A 15,776-nucleotide genomic window follows, 5' to 3' on the forward strand; every position below is an offset into this window, starting at 1 on the left:
AATTGCTTCTATTACAATCTAATTCCCTGCTTTCTGGATTGAACTTTAGAAGAGAGAAATCAGTGGCTGAGCTGCAAAGAGAAAGTTGGTAAATTCTAGATTAACTGGTAGAGTGAGTGATCTTGTCCTCCTAAAGATAGTCTTTAAACTTCACTGGCTTAAAACTGATGTGACACTTTGCAGTATGTGTGTATTTTGCTTTATGAAATATGTGCATTCCTGAAACATGTATAAACTGAATTGTGGTAAATGACTATAGAGGGACTTCCATTTAAGAGAATTCTATGGTGAATCTTTAGTCTATATAGGAAGTGAATAGTTAACTGCTAATTTGTAATATGGATTTTTGTACATGCAGTTTACTTCAAGTGGGATATATCTAGATATGATGCTTAAGGAGCATTTTCTAGATAGCAGGATAAATATTAAGACACTGTGGCATGTATGTGTGCACAGAACAACCTGGTGAATAAAATCCTGTGCTCACTTTAATTCGCTGTGAGGACACTGACATCAGCCGTGTCACCAAGGAGCTGTGTAATTCTGTCAGGTCACTTAACCTCTTTAGACGGGATATTCTCATCTGCAGAATAAGGGGAGTGGGGTAGTGATCACTGAGTGCTGTGGGAGAGCCCGGCCTTGGAAGGAGAAGCTTTGCATTCCAAACTGGGCCTCCCCTTTGCACCTGTGTGGCCTAATCTCTCTGTGCCTCAGTTTTTCTCTCTGTAAAAATGAGGAAAATAATCCGGTTCTGGCAATTGTGTGAGGATTGAGAGTGTGTTTGAAAGCACTTGCAGGCCTGGTTGGCACGGAGCCGGTGCTGAGGGGAGCTCGTGACTGACCACGGCCACCCTTTGAGCACAGACAGCCCCGTGCTGCGGTCCTGAGGCTTGTGCACAGCGGGGCACCTCTGCTGGAGGCTCGGATCCTGTGTGGTATCTTCCTGAAGTCCATCATCTGCATCCGCTCCCCTTGGAAAGGGAGGAGCTTGTTGGCTATTAGCAGATGTTGACCTCCTCCCCTGAACCACTTGTCAGCAGAGCAAGAGGCCAGGGATTGGGAAATCTCGCCCCCATTTTCACTCCGGTCCACATTTGGCAGAGAATTACTTGTTGTTTGAAGCTTCGTTGTGCCCCATCTGTAAAATGGGGTTAGAAAAACTAGAACACTACTCAGACTTGGAAGAAAAAGCTCAGTAATAACTTATTTGTGCCATCCAATGGTTTGTACTTTGCAGAGTGCTTTCACATTATCTAGAGGGCATCCCCTGCTCTGCCCCCAATACAGGCACTTTGGGGACCCAGGAGGTTGTTGGAGCTAGCCAGATCCTGGGTCTCAGGAGCTCTGTCTGTTTTCTCCTCCAGAGGGCTCAAAATAGGGAGCAGAACAGCCAGCTCCGTGGAGGTGACCCCAGATATGGAGGGAAGTGGCCCTGAGCCACAGCCGGATAACGGACACCTCCCAAGACCCTGGCCCTGTCTTCAGGAAGACAGAACACCCAGCCTGATGGCTCTGCAGCCTCCCAGGGCATCGGGGATACAGCTCCAAGGCCCATCCGTGCTGGAATCCAAGGTGAGGGCCTTGAAGGAAAAGATGACAGCAGGCAAACAGGGGGCGAGCCCCTGCCTCACTTCCCACGAGCGGCCATCACCCAACAAAGCCAAATCTAGACGAGTCAAGGTGGGTGGAGCTAGGACTCCGTCAGAGGGGTCTTCCCTGCCAGATGCTGTGGTGGTCCTCCATGCTCAGAACCTGACCGATGGGCAGCTGGACAGCGGTGTCAGTGAGGAAGAACCTGCCAGGAATGGGGGCCCCAGGCTTCCCAGGTCACCTGCCCCTGGGCTCGAGTGCTGGAACGGGAGGAGCCCATGGCCTCCAGAAGCAGTATGGACACTGCCTGACCACGAGAGAAGTCTACTGCCAGGGCCTGGCTCTCTGCAAGAGAGCCCCGTCCACAGAGTCACTCCAGGCCGGCCTGGGGGCCCCAGTCCTTGTAACAAAATCACCCACATGCCCAACCTGAGGAAAGGAAGGTCATATCTGCCTCAGGATGGTCTGGTCACAGGGGGAGACCTGGACAGCTTGTCTCTGACCTGTGAGGAGCACTTTGTCCCCAGCCCAGACCTGCTGGGGGGGCTCTGGAGAGCTGGAGACCTGGGGGCTCTGGGTCCTGGGTGCAGTGCCTTGTCCCTGTCTGACCGGGTGGAGAGGAACCGCCTTCTGCTGCAGGAGATGCTAAGTGTTGGGGGGCAGGGCCCCCCCAAGGTGGGAATCCCAGCCTGGACTCCATCCTGGGGCAGAGCTGTACCAGGTGAGGCTCACTCCGTAGGTCTGGGTGGTGGGGGAAGTGGGAGGGAGTCCAGGAGGAGAAAGGGGGGAGGAGGTACCCACAGAGGGGTGGGGTGGGAAAGGGGGGCAAGCACAGCTGCCTGTCACCAGAATCATCAGGATGTCCTCTTATTCTCGGCTTTGACCTAGATTCTTTACCACCTTACAACTACCCAGTCTGCTGAAGACCCCAATGACCCCCGAGACCAATGAGAGGCCACCTTTCTGTGCTTGGGGTGGAGGCTACCATGACTTATTCCCTGTGGCTTTAGCCCTTTCAAGAGTGGCTTTTTGCATCTCCCTCAGATGACATGCCCTCACCCCCCAGCGGACCTCATTGCCCTCTTGGTAGGAACCCCTCCCCACAGAGGATCCTGTCAGGTAGGCAGAGCTCAGGTAGCACTGTTGGGATGTGTGAGGGTTCAGGCCTGAGAGACAGCCTTCTTTCTCGTCCTTCTTCCCCATTTCAAAAGCTCATTCCTCACCCCATGCCTGGGAAGACCCATGCAGGCCCCTCAGCCCATGGCAATGCCCGCCAGCAGTCACCGTGACAGGCTGTGCCTCCACCTCTCAGGCCGAGATGCAGGCAGGGGATGGGATTTATCTGGGGAGTGAATGGCTTCTGGAGAAAACTTTCTCCTTGATGTTCATTAAGTGGCAGCTGAGAGCCCAGTTACTGGCTCTGCCCTAATCTCTGCTTCTGTTTTGGGTCCTAGAGCGACCAGCAGGTGACGTGGACTGGGACTCGGGCATCTCCCTGCAGGACTTGGACCAGAACAGGTAAGAGCTCAGAGCGCACATTTTCTCTCCCTCCCTTGTTGCCGTCTCCCTTCGTTCTCCCAGCGTCGGGACGGTCGACCTGGAGGCAGCAAGAGGGCAGGCAGACCCCTGCACCAGAGACGGTGGGCAGCGGGATCTATGGATCGTCATCCCTGAGACCATGTAGATGGGGCCCGGCACCCAGGCTGGTGCCTGCCTGCTACTTGAGCAAAACCCTCGGGCGCAGAGGCATGGGGCAAAGAGAATTGCAAACGACCTGCGCTGCGTTCTTGGGAGTCATTTCCCTGCCTGGCCTCTGTCTCTGTATCTTTATTATTATTAATTTTTTTGTGAGGGAGGTCAGCCCTGTGCTAACATCTGCCAATCCTCATCTTTTTTTTTGCCGAGGAGGACTGGCCCTGGGCTAACATCCATGCCCATCTTCCTCCACTTTATATGGGACGCCGCCACAGCATGGCTTGCCAGGTGGTGCGTCAGTGTGCGTGCCAGGATCCGAACTGGCGAACCCCGGGCTGCCGCAGCGGAGCGCACGCACTTAACTGCTTGCGCCACCGGGCCGGCTCCTCTCTGTATCTTTAAAGTGGGCCAAATAGTGTCTGTGTGGTTTACTTCACAGGACTGTTGTGAGGCTAAACGAGATAATGGTTGTGCAAATCCTTAGGGAAAGTATAGGAATGCAAAGCTTTTACTGCACCAATTCCTTTCCCAATCAAGAGAATGTGCTGGGGTCGTGTAGAGGACTTCACCTCCTCCCTCCTCACCACGATGTCTCCCAGACTCTGCTCTAGCCCCTCCACCAACGCCTCAGGAAAGTGGGCACACTGGGCTGGGCAGGGGCAGTGGGGCCGCCTTCCAACATGGGCAGTGTCCTGACCGGGCAGGACACACTCACGGTGGGGGTGAGGGGCCATCTGAGCCTGAGCTGCCGTCAGTGGTGCCTGCTGAGAGGTTGACCCAGCCTCAGCATTGCTGGGCTCCTGGCACACGAGGCTAAGAGAGGTTCATTTCCCTTGCTGTAGTGTGATGTCACCCTCCTGTGGGTCTCGTGGTTTCTGTTGAGGGCAGAGGTCGCTCCCTATTATCAGGCCACTCCCTCCATAAATTCTGCTCAGTTTTTGACCTACCTTCCAGAAAACGTGGACAGGGCCCCCCAGTCCTGCTTTCACAAAGCAAGGGCTGCACAGATTTGGGCGATTCAGCCTCCGCTCGGCTACTTGCCTTCCCAGTGGCTTTGGCCAAGGGCCTGGTAGAGAGGTGCTGTCTGGCTCCTTTATCTCTCATTATTCATGATTGGGGATCATAGTGGCCTCCCCTTTGGTCAGGGGTCTCTCCTCCTCCATGGCCACTGTTTTCAGCTTCTTCCTCATGTCTCCACCTAGCGCTGCCAGTGTGGAGGAGTGTGACTGCAGAAAGGACGTGTCCTCAGTGACAGCCTGTCCCCCCCGCCTTCCCTGGGGAGCCCGCAGAGGAGGCGGCTTGTCCTGCGGAGACGATGCTCCTCTTCCTGCAGCTGCTCCTTCCCGCTACCCCTCCCACCCCTTCATCCCCGGGTGGGAGAGAGGCTCAGCGGCAAGAGGCCGCCACTGGGGGTTTTGTCCAGAGGTCACTCCTGAAAGGAGACGCCAAAGCTCCTGACTCACATGTTGGATAATAAGTAATAAAAACATCCATTTTAAAGGAGGAGAACCTCAACCTTGGGGCAGGGAGGGACTTTCCCTCAGTCTGGTGAGGAGACGGCATTCGTGTAGAATCCTCAAGATGGGGATTTCTGGACTCCTGTTTACCTGCCAGGCCTTCTGCAGCATTTCAGGGTTCAGGTGGGGTATGTGTGTGCAGGTGTAGGATGTGTGGGTGTGTGCGTGTATGTGTATAGTGTGCTGCGTATACATACGATGGGTGAGTGTGTGTGTGTGTGTGTGTGGAGAGAGAGAGAGAAGGTGCCTTAGTGAGCTTTAGGACTCTGCCCAGCATGCATCTGAGCATAGAGCTGGCATGGGGAAAACTTTGTCCTCTGGTGTGGAAGGTCATTCAGAGTGCCCTGTTGACCTCTATTGGCGATCCACAGTCAGGCCCCTGCTGAGTGGGCACCAGGGCCAGAGAAAGGGTGGGAGAAAGGTTAGCTGTGTCTCCAGACCACCTCAGACAGGGCTCCTCATTTGGCTCTGTTCCTGAGGCTCCTGAGCAGATAGTAAAGTGGTCCCTAAGACACTGCAGGGTTCCCTCTCTCCCTGAAGCAGGATGGCTTTATTGATGCCACTTCCGTATAGCTGAACTTCCCAAGAGACCTCTGAAATAAGGCATGCTTCTCTCAGCTATGTGCCCCAGGAGTGCCACATGGGACCAGGGTCCGGGGATTTAGTGCCCGTGCTGAGGGGCTTAGCACCTGGACAGCAGAGTGTCTGAGACTGCGGCTGCCCATCGTGATGGCTATCCTGAAGGGGCCAGCACATCAGTCAGGACATGCTCTGGCAGGAAGCCCCTCAGATCTTCTCAGGGTTTGAGGTGTAAAAGGTCTTGCTTCACATTCAGTCAAGTTTAGTATCAGGGCAGTTCAGTGTTGCAATCAAATAACCATTTTGACCAAGTTAACCCAACATGTATTTAATTATGTCCACAATTGTTACTGCTCTGCGTGGTGAAAAGACAAGAAGCTCATGAAAGGATGATGACCGCACAGCCCAAGACAGTAGTCACTGTGCAACTAGGGGGCTGGCCCCGCTTGTAGGGGGTAGTCACAGTTGGCCATGGAGGTGAGACCCCCGAGATGCCGAGGGAACACCAGAAATGCCCCGGGACCCTAAATGCTAAGGGTCAGATGTGGAGGAGACCTCCCTCCCCTGACCCCAGGGTTGTCCCCTCCACTGAGTCCTAGAGGACCAGAATCTCCTTTCCCCCAGAAGACCACGCCAGCACTGCCATCTTCCTGCCCGGGTACCATGCTGAGTGCGGTACCCGCATTCTCACTGTGTCCTAATAACTAACTGTATTGATTGTTCCTGTTTCGCTGACAGAGACCCCTCTGGGAAGAGGTTAAGTGACTTGCCCAGGGTTATAACATACAATATTAAGTATTGGAGCCAAGAGTCGCACTCAGAGCTGCTTGGCTCCAAGCACTGTGTGGTAACCATTATGTCACACTGCCACAAGCTGTCCTTTCTGTGCCCCACAGGCCACTCCTTGAGTTAGGGATCTGGAGATCTGCTTCTGCTGGCCTGGTGGTCTCAGGTAGAGGCAAAGCAGGGTAGGTAACAGCTCCCCAGGATAAGCTGGTTTCTCTGCTAGGTCACTGTTGAGATGATTCAGGAAATGGGGTTTTGATTTGGGGGGAGAGGATAAGGTGAGAGGTAGGCACTTCAGAGAGGGCAGATGGGGGCCAAGGCTGTCAGCGACCTTGTTCGTGGGCTGTGTCTGGGCGCAGGACTCATTAGAGATGGGAGAGGGGAGGAAAGTGAAGTGGGGCACCCTGCCCATGGCGGTCTCTGCCCACATCCATTCTTAGCAGCCCTGGGGTGTCCCGTCCCCTTTCTGTAGAGTGGCCAGGACCAGCTCGGCCTCTTCCTTGTCGAGGCTCTGAGAGAGCATGTCAGGATTACAGATTGCCTTAGGATCCCAAATTAACCCAGCTTGTGCAAAAAGCATGTGAAACCAGAGGAGCAGCAGCAGCCAATGCCGTGCTCACTCCAGGCCCCACACCCAAAGGAAGTCGGGCGTGCAAGGCGTGCAAAAAGCACTCAGCGTTGGGTTGCTGCGGGCGCCAGGGCGGGCCCCCAGGCCCGAGGGCCTTCCTTGGCAGTCTGGTTGAAAAGTTAGTGCTGTGTGACCCAGGCCCGCTCTGGTTCAAATCAGGACCTTGTGTGTGTGATCTTGGGGGCCTCGGACCCTGGAGTGTGTCTGCAGGGCTGTAATTATTGTGGGGAAGTGGAGAGGAGAGGGGGTCTGGGGCTGTGTTTCGTTTGTGCTCTAATGATGAAACAATGTCAGAGGATTTCCTGGGCTGCTGACTCGCCCCATCCCTGTTGGGGAATCGTGCCCATTTGTAGATACAGAAGCTGAGGCCTAGAGGGGCTCCTGGACCCCAGTGTGCACACCTCTTCATGAGAAGAGAGGGAGCAGAGGGCCAGCCTGCAGCAGCTCACACTTTGGTGGGTCCCAATTTTCAGGCCCCTGTTGGGTTGCTAGAGGTCAAAACTCACAGCCCCAAAGGAGTTTGTAGACTCCAATTTAAAGGAGAGGCAGGCAGCGAACCCTCAAGAATTTCAGAGGCCTGGCCTGTGGCTCAAGTGGTCAGGCCCACAGCTGGGAGAAAATCTCAGGCTTTTAAAACTTAATCTCATAACCAGCATTTTGGGAGACTTTCCTGTGAACCGACCACTGCGTGTAACTTCAGATGGGATTCCCATTTTTGCTTTCACTGCCCCCTCTGCCTCCATGAGCCTCGGCCATAGCTGTTGCTGGTGGACCTCCTTCTGGGAACTCCTTGGGGGCAAGAACTGTGCTGTTCTTGTCTCGGGGCCCCGGGGCCTGCCGAGGATCAGCATGGAACAGGCCCTCAGAAAAGAGGCGCTCGTGTGCGAGTGTAAGTGAGGGCTCTCCAAGGGCTGGACGCCCGCGTGGGCTTGATAGGGTCTGGATGCAAACAGGAGAGGACATGCCAAGGGGGTAAGACCTGCAGAAATGTGTGGGAGAGGGCTGAGGTGGAATGCGTGGATGATACGATCAGGATACAGGGTGGGCAGGCAGGCTAAGGCCTTGTATAGAGAGCCTTGGAATTTAGATTTTGAGTAAGGCAGGAGGAAATGGAGAGACATTAATTTCTTCCTCTGGCCACACCTGCTCCCTCCACGGTAGGATGACCTCATCTCCTGGCAGCGCTGGGTCCTCGCTACGGCCTGTGGTCTGGTACATGTGTAGCCTGGTGAGGGCGTGGGGCTCATTCTGGCTCGCTGGTCAGATTCTGGATCTCCTGGGCCTCTAGTATTGGGGTCATGATGAGTCCTGGGGGTGAGCATGGGAGAAGAAACTCCCCAGGATTCTCAGGGCGTTAGGTGTACCTGAGGGCCCCCCAAGGCAAGGGTGTAACGAAGAACGGCTGAGCCGCTGCCTGCCCTGCTCATCCCTGGCCCTTCCCCATCCTGCCCGCTGACTCGGATGTACAGACACAAGGGAACACCCCCTTACCACTCCCAGACCCACCAGAACTAAAGCTAAAAAGAAAACATTAAATGGAACCACTCAACAGTGTTTTCAAATACTTACAGTGCTCCCAAAGTACCTAGCGTTCTAAATCCTAGGTGGAGAAAGAAGGATGCTAACACTTGAAGGCCTACCTCTTAGCTGGTGCCGCCTGGAACTTTCATGCATGTCATTGTCACACTCACATACGCCCCACACACGAAAATCTCATTATGGTCCCAATCTTTATGAATAAAGAGGCTCAAGAAAGCTAATTTACCAAGGCTATTCATCTGGGGCAGTCGGGCTGAAATTCACAAAGAGGCAGCCCCCCTCCCTGGCCTCCAGAGTTGAGCCCTCTCCCCTGATCCGGGGGTGTCTTGGACACCTGCCTCCACACGCCGGGGCCAGGCAGTGCTGACTGGAGGGGCAGCCCATCAGGGAGTTTGTTAGCTTTCTTAAGGAAGGCAAGGACAGAGCCGCTCTGCTATCCCGGGAGGTCGACGTCTTAGGGAAGCTCTGCATGCATCCACCCAGATCCTTTTAAAGGTGTTAAATGAGGCGTCTCCCACGGCAGCCAATCTTAAGGATGCTGCTCTGCCTTCTCTGTTGAGAGCAGCGCCCGTTTATTGTCCAGGCAGTGGCTTCCTTCCCTCTGCTACTACACAGCCTCCTCCACCCCCCATCCTATGGAAACTATGGAAATGGCCTTTTTTTTTTGTGGGGAAGATCAGCCCTGAGCTAATATCCATGCCAATCCTCCTCGTTTTTGCTGAGGAAGACTGGCCCTGGGCTAACATCCGTGCCTGTCTTCCTCCACTTTATATGGGACGCCACCACAGCATGGCCTGACAAGCGGTGCCTCGGTGCACGCCCGGGATCCAAACCCAGGCCCCCAGCAGCAGAGCGCGCGCGCTTAACCGCTACGCCACGGGGCCAGCCCCTGGAAATTGCCTTTTCTGTGAGCCCTGTCAAAGGCTTCTCAAAGTCTAGAGCAAAACCACCAAGCCCTCGCTAGCTTCAGGATGGTTTGTCACTTCCAAACATGCCTTCCCCTTGCAGACGACAAGGGGATCTCTCCAGCAGGTGATTTAGTTCGTATTCAGGGAGTCCATCCTTTGCTCAGTGAGGGGGTGAGAGTGACTTAACAAAATAACGGTGCGACCCTAAAAGCAATAATAATGATAAATGCTAACATTGATTGGGTCTCAGCAAGTGCCCAACTCTGTGCTAAGCTCTCTTAAGGGGCTCAGTCTCAGTTAACAACTGAGCCCTCATTTAGCAGGTGAGGAAACTGAGGCTTCACCTCGAAGTAACTGGCAGGTGACACAGCTAGTAAGTGGCAGTCCAGAGTCAGAACCGGGCAGGCTGCCCCTGAACCATGCTTTTACCACTGCTCTAGGCTCTGTCCTGTCAGTGTCCTGCGACCCTGGGGAGAAGGCACCTATGAGAGTGAGCCCAAGGCAAGGTCCCCGCCCTCACAGAGCATGCCGTCCAGAATCCATTCGGCTTGCCTTTCCTCTCCCTCTCAGTCAGGGAACTACACCCAAGATGGGAGCAAGAGAGCTCTCTCCTTGGTCATCAAAAAGCTTTACAATATACAAAAATATCTGTATATGTACAAAAAACAGCTTGGAACAAAAGCTAGGCAAAAAGATTTATATATGTTCTGTACCCTGTGTTTTCCTCTACCTGCTGCATCCTGGAATCTGGGAAATGTCAGATCTCTTTACAGTCCAAATTATTTCCCTAGTTCCTGTTCCTGGGATGAAAGGGTTAAACCCAGACTTGCTAGAGCTTATTATTTTAATCCAAGATTATGATGGCTGCAGAAAGAGGCCACTCTGTCCCCTTGACCTCCCAGGCTAGGAGAGGAGTGGCGGTTGTCCTGACTGGAGACCTCAGCCTGCTGGGCTGGGAGGGGAGCTGAGGTCAGAGCTAGGAAACTGGCTCAGAATGAGAGATGGGAGGTGGGGGGACACACGCGGCCCTTTGTTCTTGGGAAGCAATTTAGGATGCTGGTTGGTGTGGGGCAGAGGGAAGGGCCAGAATACTCAAATGGATGCTAGTTGTCTCCAACAATTAGCTCTTTGTACAATTTGCTGCTCTTTGAGGGCCAAACATCTGTAGTGTGAACCCGTCAGGGAGAGGACCTTAAAATACCCCACCCTGCCTTGTGGTACACCAGACTACCTGGTCAAAGACCCAGACTCATAGGGTAGCAGTGAGTCCTCTCCCCTCTCTAACTCCCACTGTTTACAGATGGGGAAACTGAGGCCCAGGGAAGAAAAGCACTCAGCCACTTGATCCCTATGCCCCAGCCACTGAGCTGATGAGGCCCAGATGTGCAAGCTTTCAAGTGAGTGACAAAAGCTGTCTATTCTTAGGTGGAATTGCCTTTGCCTACCGGTGCACTGACTGCCCCAACTCTCCCAGGAAATTTCCAGAGAATTGTGGAAGCTAGGATCATGGGTTATAGTCCATGATGGGAAGGGTTGCTCCGGGGCTGTGTGCCCTTGGCAGAGGCCAGGGTCAGATTAGACTGGAATGCCTCCCTCAGATGGAAGAGGCTGAACCCTTCTGCCTGGCAGGTTGGCGCCCCTTGGGGGGACCAGTATGATGCAGCGATGGGAGGTGGACGGTTAAACTGGGACAGACTCAGCGTCCCACAGCCCTGCACCTGCCTGCCCCCTGCCCCTTGGGAGAAAGACCGCCTCCCCTCAGGGCTGGTCAGCGTGCACCACGACTAGGAGTTGCCTGGCCTGCGGACCTTGGCTGCCATCTGGAAAGGCGGCTGCACCCTCCTCCCTCCTCAGACTGTTACTGCCTGGATGCCTCCAGGGGCCTAGAAAGCCCTGCTTTTTCTCATCAGTGGAGAAACCAGCTTTGTCTGCCAGGAACCAAAGCAGGGCAGCTGAGGAGGAAAAAAAAAAAAGTTAACAGTTCCAAGGAGAGGGAGCAGAAGGGAAACAGCAAAGCTGGAAAATGGCTTAAAAACCTGGGGGCAAGGTTGATCGTGGCAGCATCTGGCCAGCTGCCTGGGGGCCCTCCTGCCTGCCCACCAGGTCTTGTGACAAATGCCCTCCGACAGCCGGGGAAGCACAGCTGTCACCGGAAGGCTCCCAAGCGTGCGGGCTGGCAGCCAGAGGCCCGAGGCTGCAGGGGCGTCTCTCCGGGCCGGTAGCCTCATTGTCTCTGCTGTCGGAGCAGGAGCCCCAGAGAGCACAGCTGCTCTCAGCGGTGCATTGGAGGAGCTCAGGAAGTGTGCAAAGGGAGGCCTCTCCTGCCAAAGGAGGCTCCACAGGGCAGCAGGCCCGGAGAGTCTCTTTCACATCCTCCAGCAAAGCCCTCCTGGTTCCAAAACTGTGCTTGGGCCCTGCCAGCATTCATAGGCACAGATGGTGCCTTTATTCTAGCAGTTCTTTTTTTTCCCCTTGGACCCCAAAGCTGGGTTAGGTGCAAATAATGAGTGCAAAAAAAGAAAGAAAAAATCATCGTCTGTGCAGAGGGGCCAGCCCAGTGGCGTAGCGGTTAAGTTCGTGTGCTCTGCTTCGGCGGCCCAGGGTTTGTGGGCTCGGATCCTGGGTGCGGACCTACGCACTGCTCATCAAGCCATGCTGTGGCGGTGTCCCATATACAAAAAAGTAGAGGAAGACTGGCACAGATGTTAGCTCAGGGCCAATCTTCCTCACCAAAAAAAGAAAAGAAAAGAAAAAAGAAAAATCATTGTCTGTGCAGAGCTTGTCCAAGGATGTCCTAAGAAGGCTTCAGAGTTGTGCCATTTCCACTCACATCTCTGTCACCCAGGAAACTACTTGGTACCTTCCCCCTGTCGGTACAAGGCCCCTTTCTCCAGGTGACATATGGGGTGGGTAAGGCATGGGAGTGGGGGGGGCTGCAGTCTGAGATCTAAGCCTGGCTAAGCCTCTCCCTGCCTGAGTTCTCTTTCTGTGGACCCTCCCTGGTGCGGACAGCCCAGTGTATGTGACAGTGAGGGCAGGGGCAGCCGTAGGGGATGCTGAAGTCACATCAGAGTGTGTCTGACTCCAGCCACAAACATCCTCAGCCTGTTTTGGGACCTGGGGAGGGGGGGGCGGGGGATGTGGGACGGATGCTGGAGGCAGTGGGGCTAGCTGTCGTCTGCTTTGCTCTCAATTGATGTTCGACCTTGAGCAACGTGCCAAATGTTCTCTCTGCTCCGGAACACCCTCATCTGTCAAGTGGAGAGAACACCTGCCCTCGCCCGCCTGGCTGGGCGGGGGGAGCTCCAGGAGAGAAACGTCTTGTCGGTGGGAGGTTGGGGGCTGCTGTTGTTGCTGTGGCCCGCTGCTGGCTGTATGTCACTGTCTCGGAGACAGCTTTGAAAAAGGGCTGCTGTCATTTTCTGCAGCTCCTGACTGGCCGGGGAGGCAGCACATCTGGTAGGTGGTGAGGGCCAGCAGAGGACCCTTATTATTATGAAAATCAAGCCATTTGCTAACTTGGTGTGGGTCCAGCTTAATTTCCCTCAGCCTTGAACTGATGCCTGACGGGTTTGGATTGGGATTGAGGCAAGAAAACACCAGGATTTATAGAAACGTCATTTCCTCAAAGGAGCAGAACTGTGATGGGCAGAGCCCTGATTCCTTGTGTCTGTGGTGGGAGCTCGGGGTGGTGCCGTGTGCTTGAGTGGGTATGTGTGGGTGCAGAGGGAGACAGAAGGAGAGAGGGAGGTGATGCGTGTAAAGACCATCTGGCCGGGCACAGGCCCAGCCCCACAACCCCAGGCCCTGTTCTCCCCCTCCTTCCAGATAAATCCTGCTGTCTGCCCAGGGAGGGAAGAATAGAATAATCTGGAGATTCCCCTATCCTTTTCTAGATCCTCCTGGGGTCTCTGCCTTCAGTCCCTGAGCAGATGTCCAAGGTGGGCCAGCTCCCCGGCCCCGTCCAGAGTCGCTCAGGGCCATTTCCCAGGCCCCAGGCTGGGTACCCTCTGTGTGGGAGCTGGACAAGGAAGTCTGCACACGCAGGGCTCTTTCTGGCAGAGCCATGCTCAACACTGTTAAAACCCTCCTAATCCGTGTTATTTTCTTCTAATCCCTCCCCCGCCCGCTCTGGCCTGTGTGCCACCCTGCAGGACCTTTGGGCCCAAGCCGGAGCCCGTGCTGAGCCCCAGGCATGAGGAAGCCAAACATCTGCTGCAGCGTGCCCGCATGAAGGCCAGGACCCGGCCCCTCCGTGCCAGCCACGATATTGTGCCCACCATTGCCCAGGGCAGCCGGTGAGTGGGGCCTGGGCCAGGCCAGCCGGGGAGGGCTGTGCAGGGAAGGGGGCAGGGAGGGGAGATGGGGTCTAGCCAAAATGCCGCTGCTCACTCCTCCCTTCTGTCCGTGTGTGTGTTTCTCCCATGTTAGGCACTTGCCTTCATTCATTCGTTCAGTCAACACACCTTCACTGAGGGCCTACTGAGTGTCAGGCATTGAGGATTGAAAGATGAATGAGACAAAATCTGAGTTCCCTGGGGGGACAGAGGTCACAGTCTCCAGGGAGAAAACTGGCAAACGGATCAATACAGTGCTGTGGACTGTGGTGTAGGAGAGGAAAAATGTGCACGCAGAGCAGGAGACCTATGACTCTGCTTGAAAAGGATGGGGGAGGCTCTCGAGAGAAGGAGGCTTCTCAGTTAGGGCTTGAAGGAGACGTAGATATTCACTGGGCAGATGAGGAAGGCAGGGGCAGAAACCATGAGCAGGAGCCCAGCGCTCAGGTGTTTGGCCAGGCTGCCGTGTGAGGACATGCCGGCGTGCATGGTGTGAAGGCCAGAGCGCTCAGTGGAGGCCAGTCCTGGAGGCCTCCAGGCCTGCTGAGCAATTTGGATGTCTCCCATAATAGTGGGGAGCTGCTGAACGATTTTAAGCAGGTGGGAGCATGATCGCATTTGCATTTCCGTGAAGCCGTTCTGTCTGCAGGGACCTGTTGGATCTGGGGACAGTGAGAAGGCTGCACCATGGTCCTGGTGAGGTGTGATAGGGAGGAGGGTGTGGAGGCAAGAGATTGCCAAGAGCCAGAAGCAAGCAGGCTCAATGAGGCAGAGAAGTGGTGAAGACTCTGGAACCAGACCACTGAGTTTGAATTTTGGCTCTGCCGCTTACTAGCTCTTGCCTTTGGGGAAGTCTCTGTGCCTCGGTTTCCTCATCTGCAAAATGGGAATTATAATAGTGCCTGTCTTACAGGGTTGTCGTGAGGGTTATATGAGTTAATACACGTAAATTTTTGAGAACAGTGCCTGGCACATAGTGAGTACCATATAAGTGTTACCTCTTACTGTCAATCATTTAATTAACTGGATGTGGGAAATATGAGAAGGGGAGGCATCCAGGATGGAGCCCGGGGTTCTGACTTGGTGTCTAGAGGTTTGGTGGGGCCTTAGCCAAGGGGTGAAGTCTAGGTGCCATGTCAGGCTTTGGAGGGCTTGCCCATGGAACATCCTCTGGAGATGCTTATCTGGCAGCTGGGATCAGGCTCTGTAGAGGAGGAGAGAGGTTAGAACTGCAGGTTTGGGCATTACCCTGATTTCATGATGCTGGAGCCATGGGTGAGGGTGAGCTCATCAGGGATGAAGAGATAGGAAAAGAACAAGTTCAAGGATGTTCAGACCAGCACACCACATATGTGGCTGCTCCCTGAGCGACATCCCATCCCCATCATTGTGCCTGTTCCGTGTACGGTGCACTTCAAGGAACCACTTAGACATGGAGTTCACCACACCAGAGCTGGTGCACCTGGGCCTGAGATCTGGTTGCCAGCACATGCCACATTGTACCTGTCCCAAGCAGGACCATCTGTGCAGCCAACAAGGCCTGTGGCTTGTTTGGCATGGTGGGCATGCTAGGTCAGCCGGTCTCCATCACCACGTGGCACTAGAGGGAGCAAGCATTCTCAGTGGAATCTGGAACTGCACCACATGCTCTATGATGGGGCATGCTGAGCCTGCTCATTAAAGGCTGAGGACCTTCATGGCACCATTGAGATGATTCCAGCATGAGCAGGGGGCTGTAGCCTGCCTCTGTGTTCATTGTCATGGTGACCCTTAGGAGGGGGCTCAGGAGACCCTAAATCCTGGCAAGAGGTGCCAGACAGGCTACCCTTTTATTTCCACATTTTTTGCCTTGTCTCCCTCTAGCTGGAGGGCACTAGTTAGGAATGGGCATGGCTTCTTTGAAGCATCCTAACTATTCTTCTCTGCATGTATATGGGGCCCAGAGCCTGACACTTCCACGAAACCCTCCCCTTCCACTTTCTATAGGTACTAGGGTTGGGGTTGGTAGCCTCAAAATAGGCAAAACTATCTGCACAATAGCCTTGAGTGTATAAATGTACTCTTGGACACTTCCTCTTCCAGACACATCAGCAGCTCACAACAACCCCAATCACTAACCTGAAAGTAGGTTCTCTTTTGCAGGCTGTCCCCTGGCCATAGAAATGCTATAGAAATGCTGTAGAAATGCAAGGTGACC

General features: G+C 54.4%; 1 protein-coding gene across 2 annotated transcripts in view; it reads left to right on the forward strand.

Moving 5' to 3' along the window:
- Positions 1-15,776, forward strand: part of KIAA1614 (KIAA1614 ortholog) — a 37,356-nt gene that overhangs the window by 855 nt on the left and 20,725 nt on the right. For both annotated transcript variants that reach the window (XM_087438680.1, XM_087438684.1), the window contains exons 2-4: positions 1,365-2,311; positions 3,045-3,108; positions 13,397-13,540. In XM_087438680.1, coding sequence (XP_087294806.1) covers positions 1,365-2,311; positions 3,045-3,108; positions 13,397-13,540 — 1,155 coding nt within the window. The remainder of the gene's footprint in view (positions 1-1,364; positions 2,312-3,044; positions 3,109-13,396; positions 13,541-15,776) is intronic.

Source organism: Ceratotherium simum, chromosome 2, assembly GCF_057802395.1.
Source record: "Ceratotherium simum simum isolate JZ-2026a chromosome 2, ASM5780239v1, whole genome shotgun sequence".
In the NCBI taxonomy this organism is placed as follows: domain Eukaryota; kingdom Metazoa; phylum Chordata; class Mammalia; order Perissodactyla; family Rhinocerotidae; genus Ceratotherium; species Ceratotherium simum.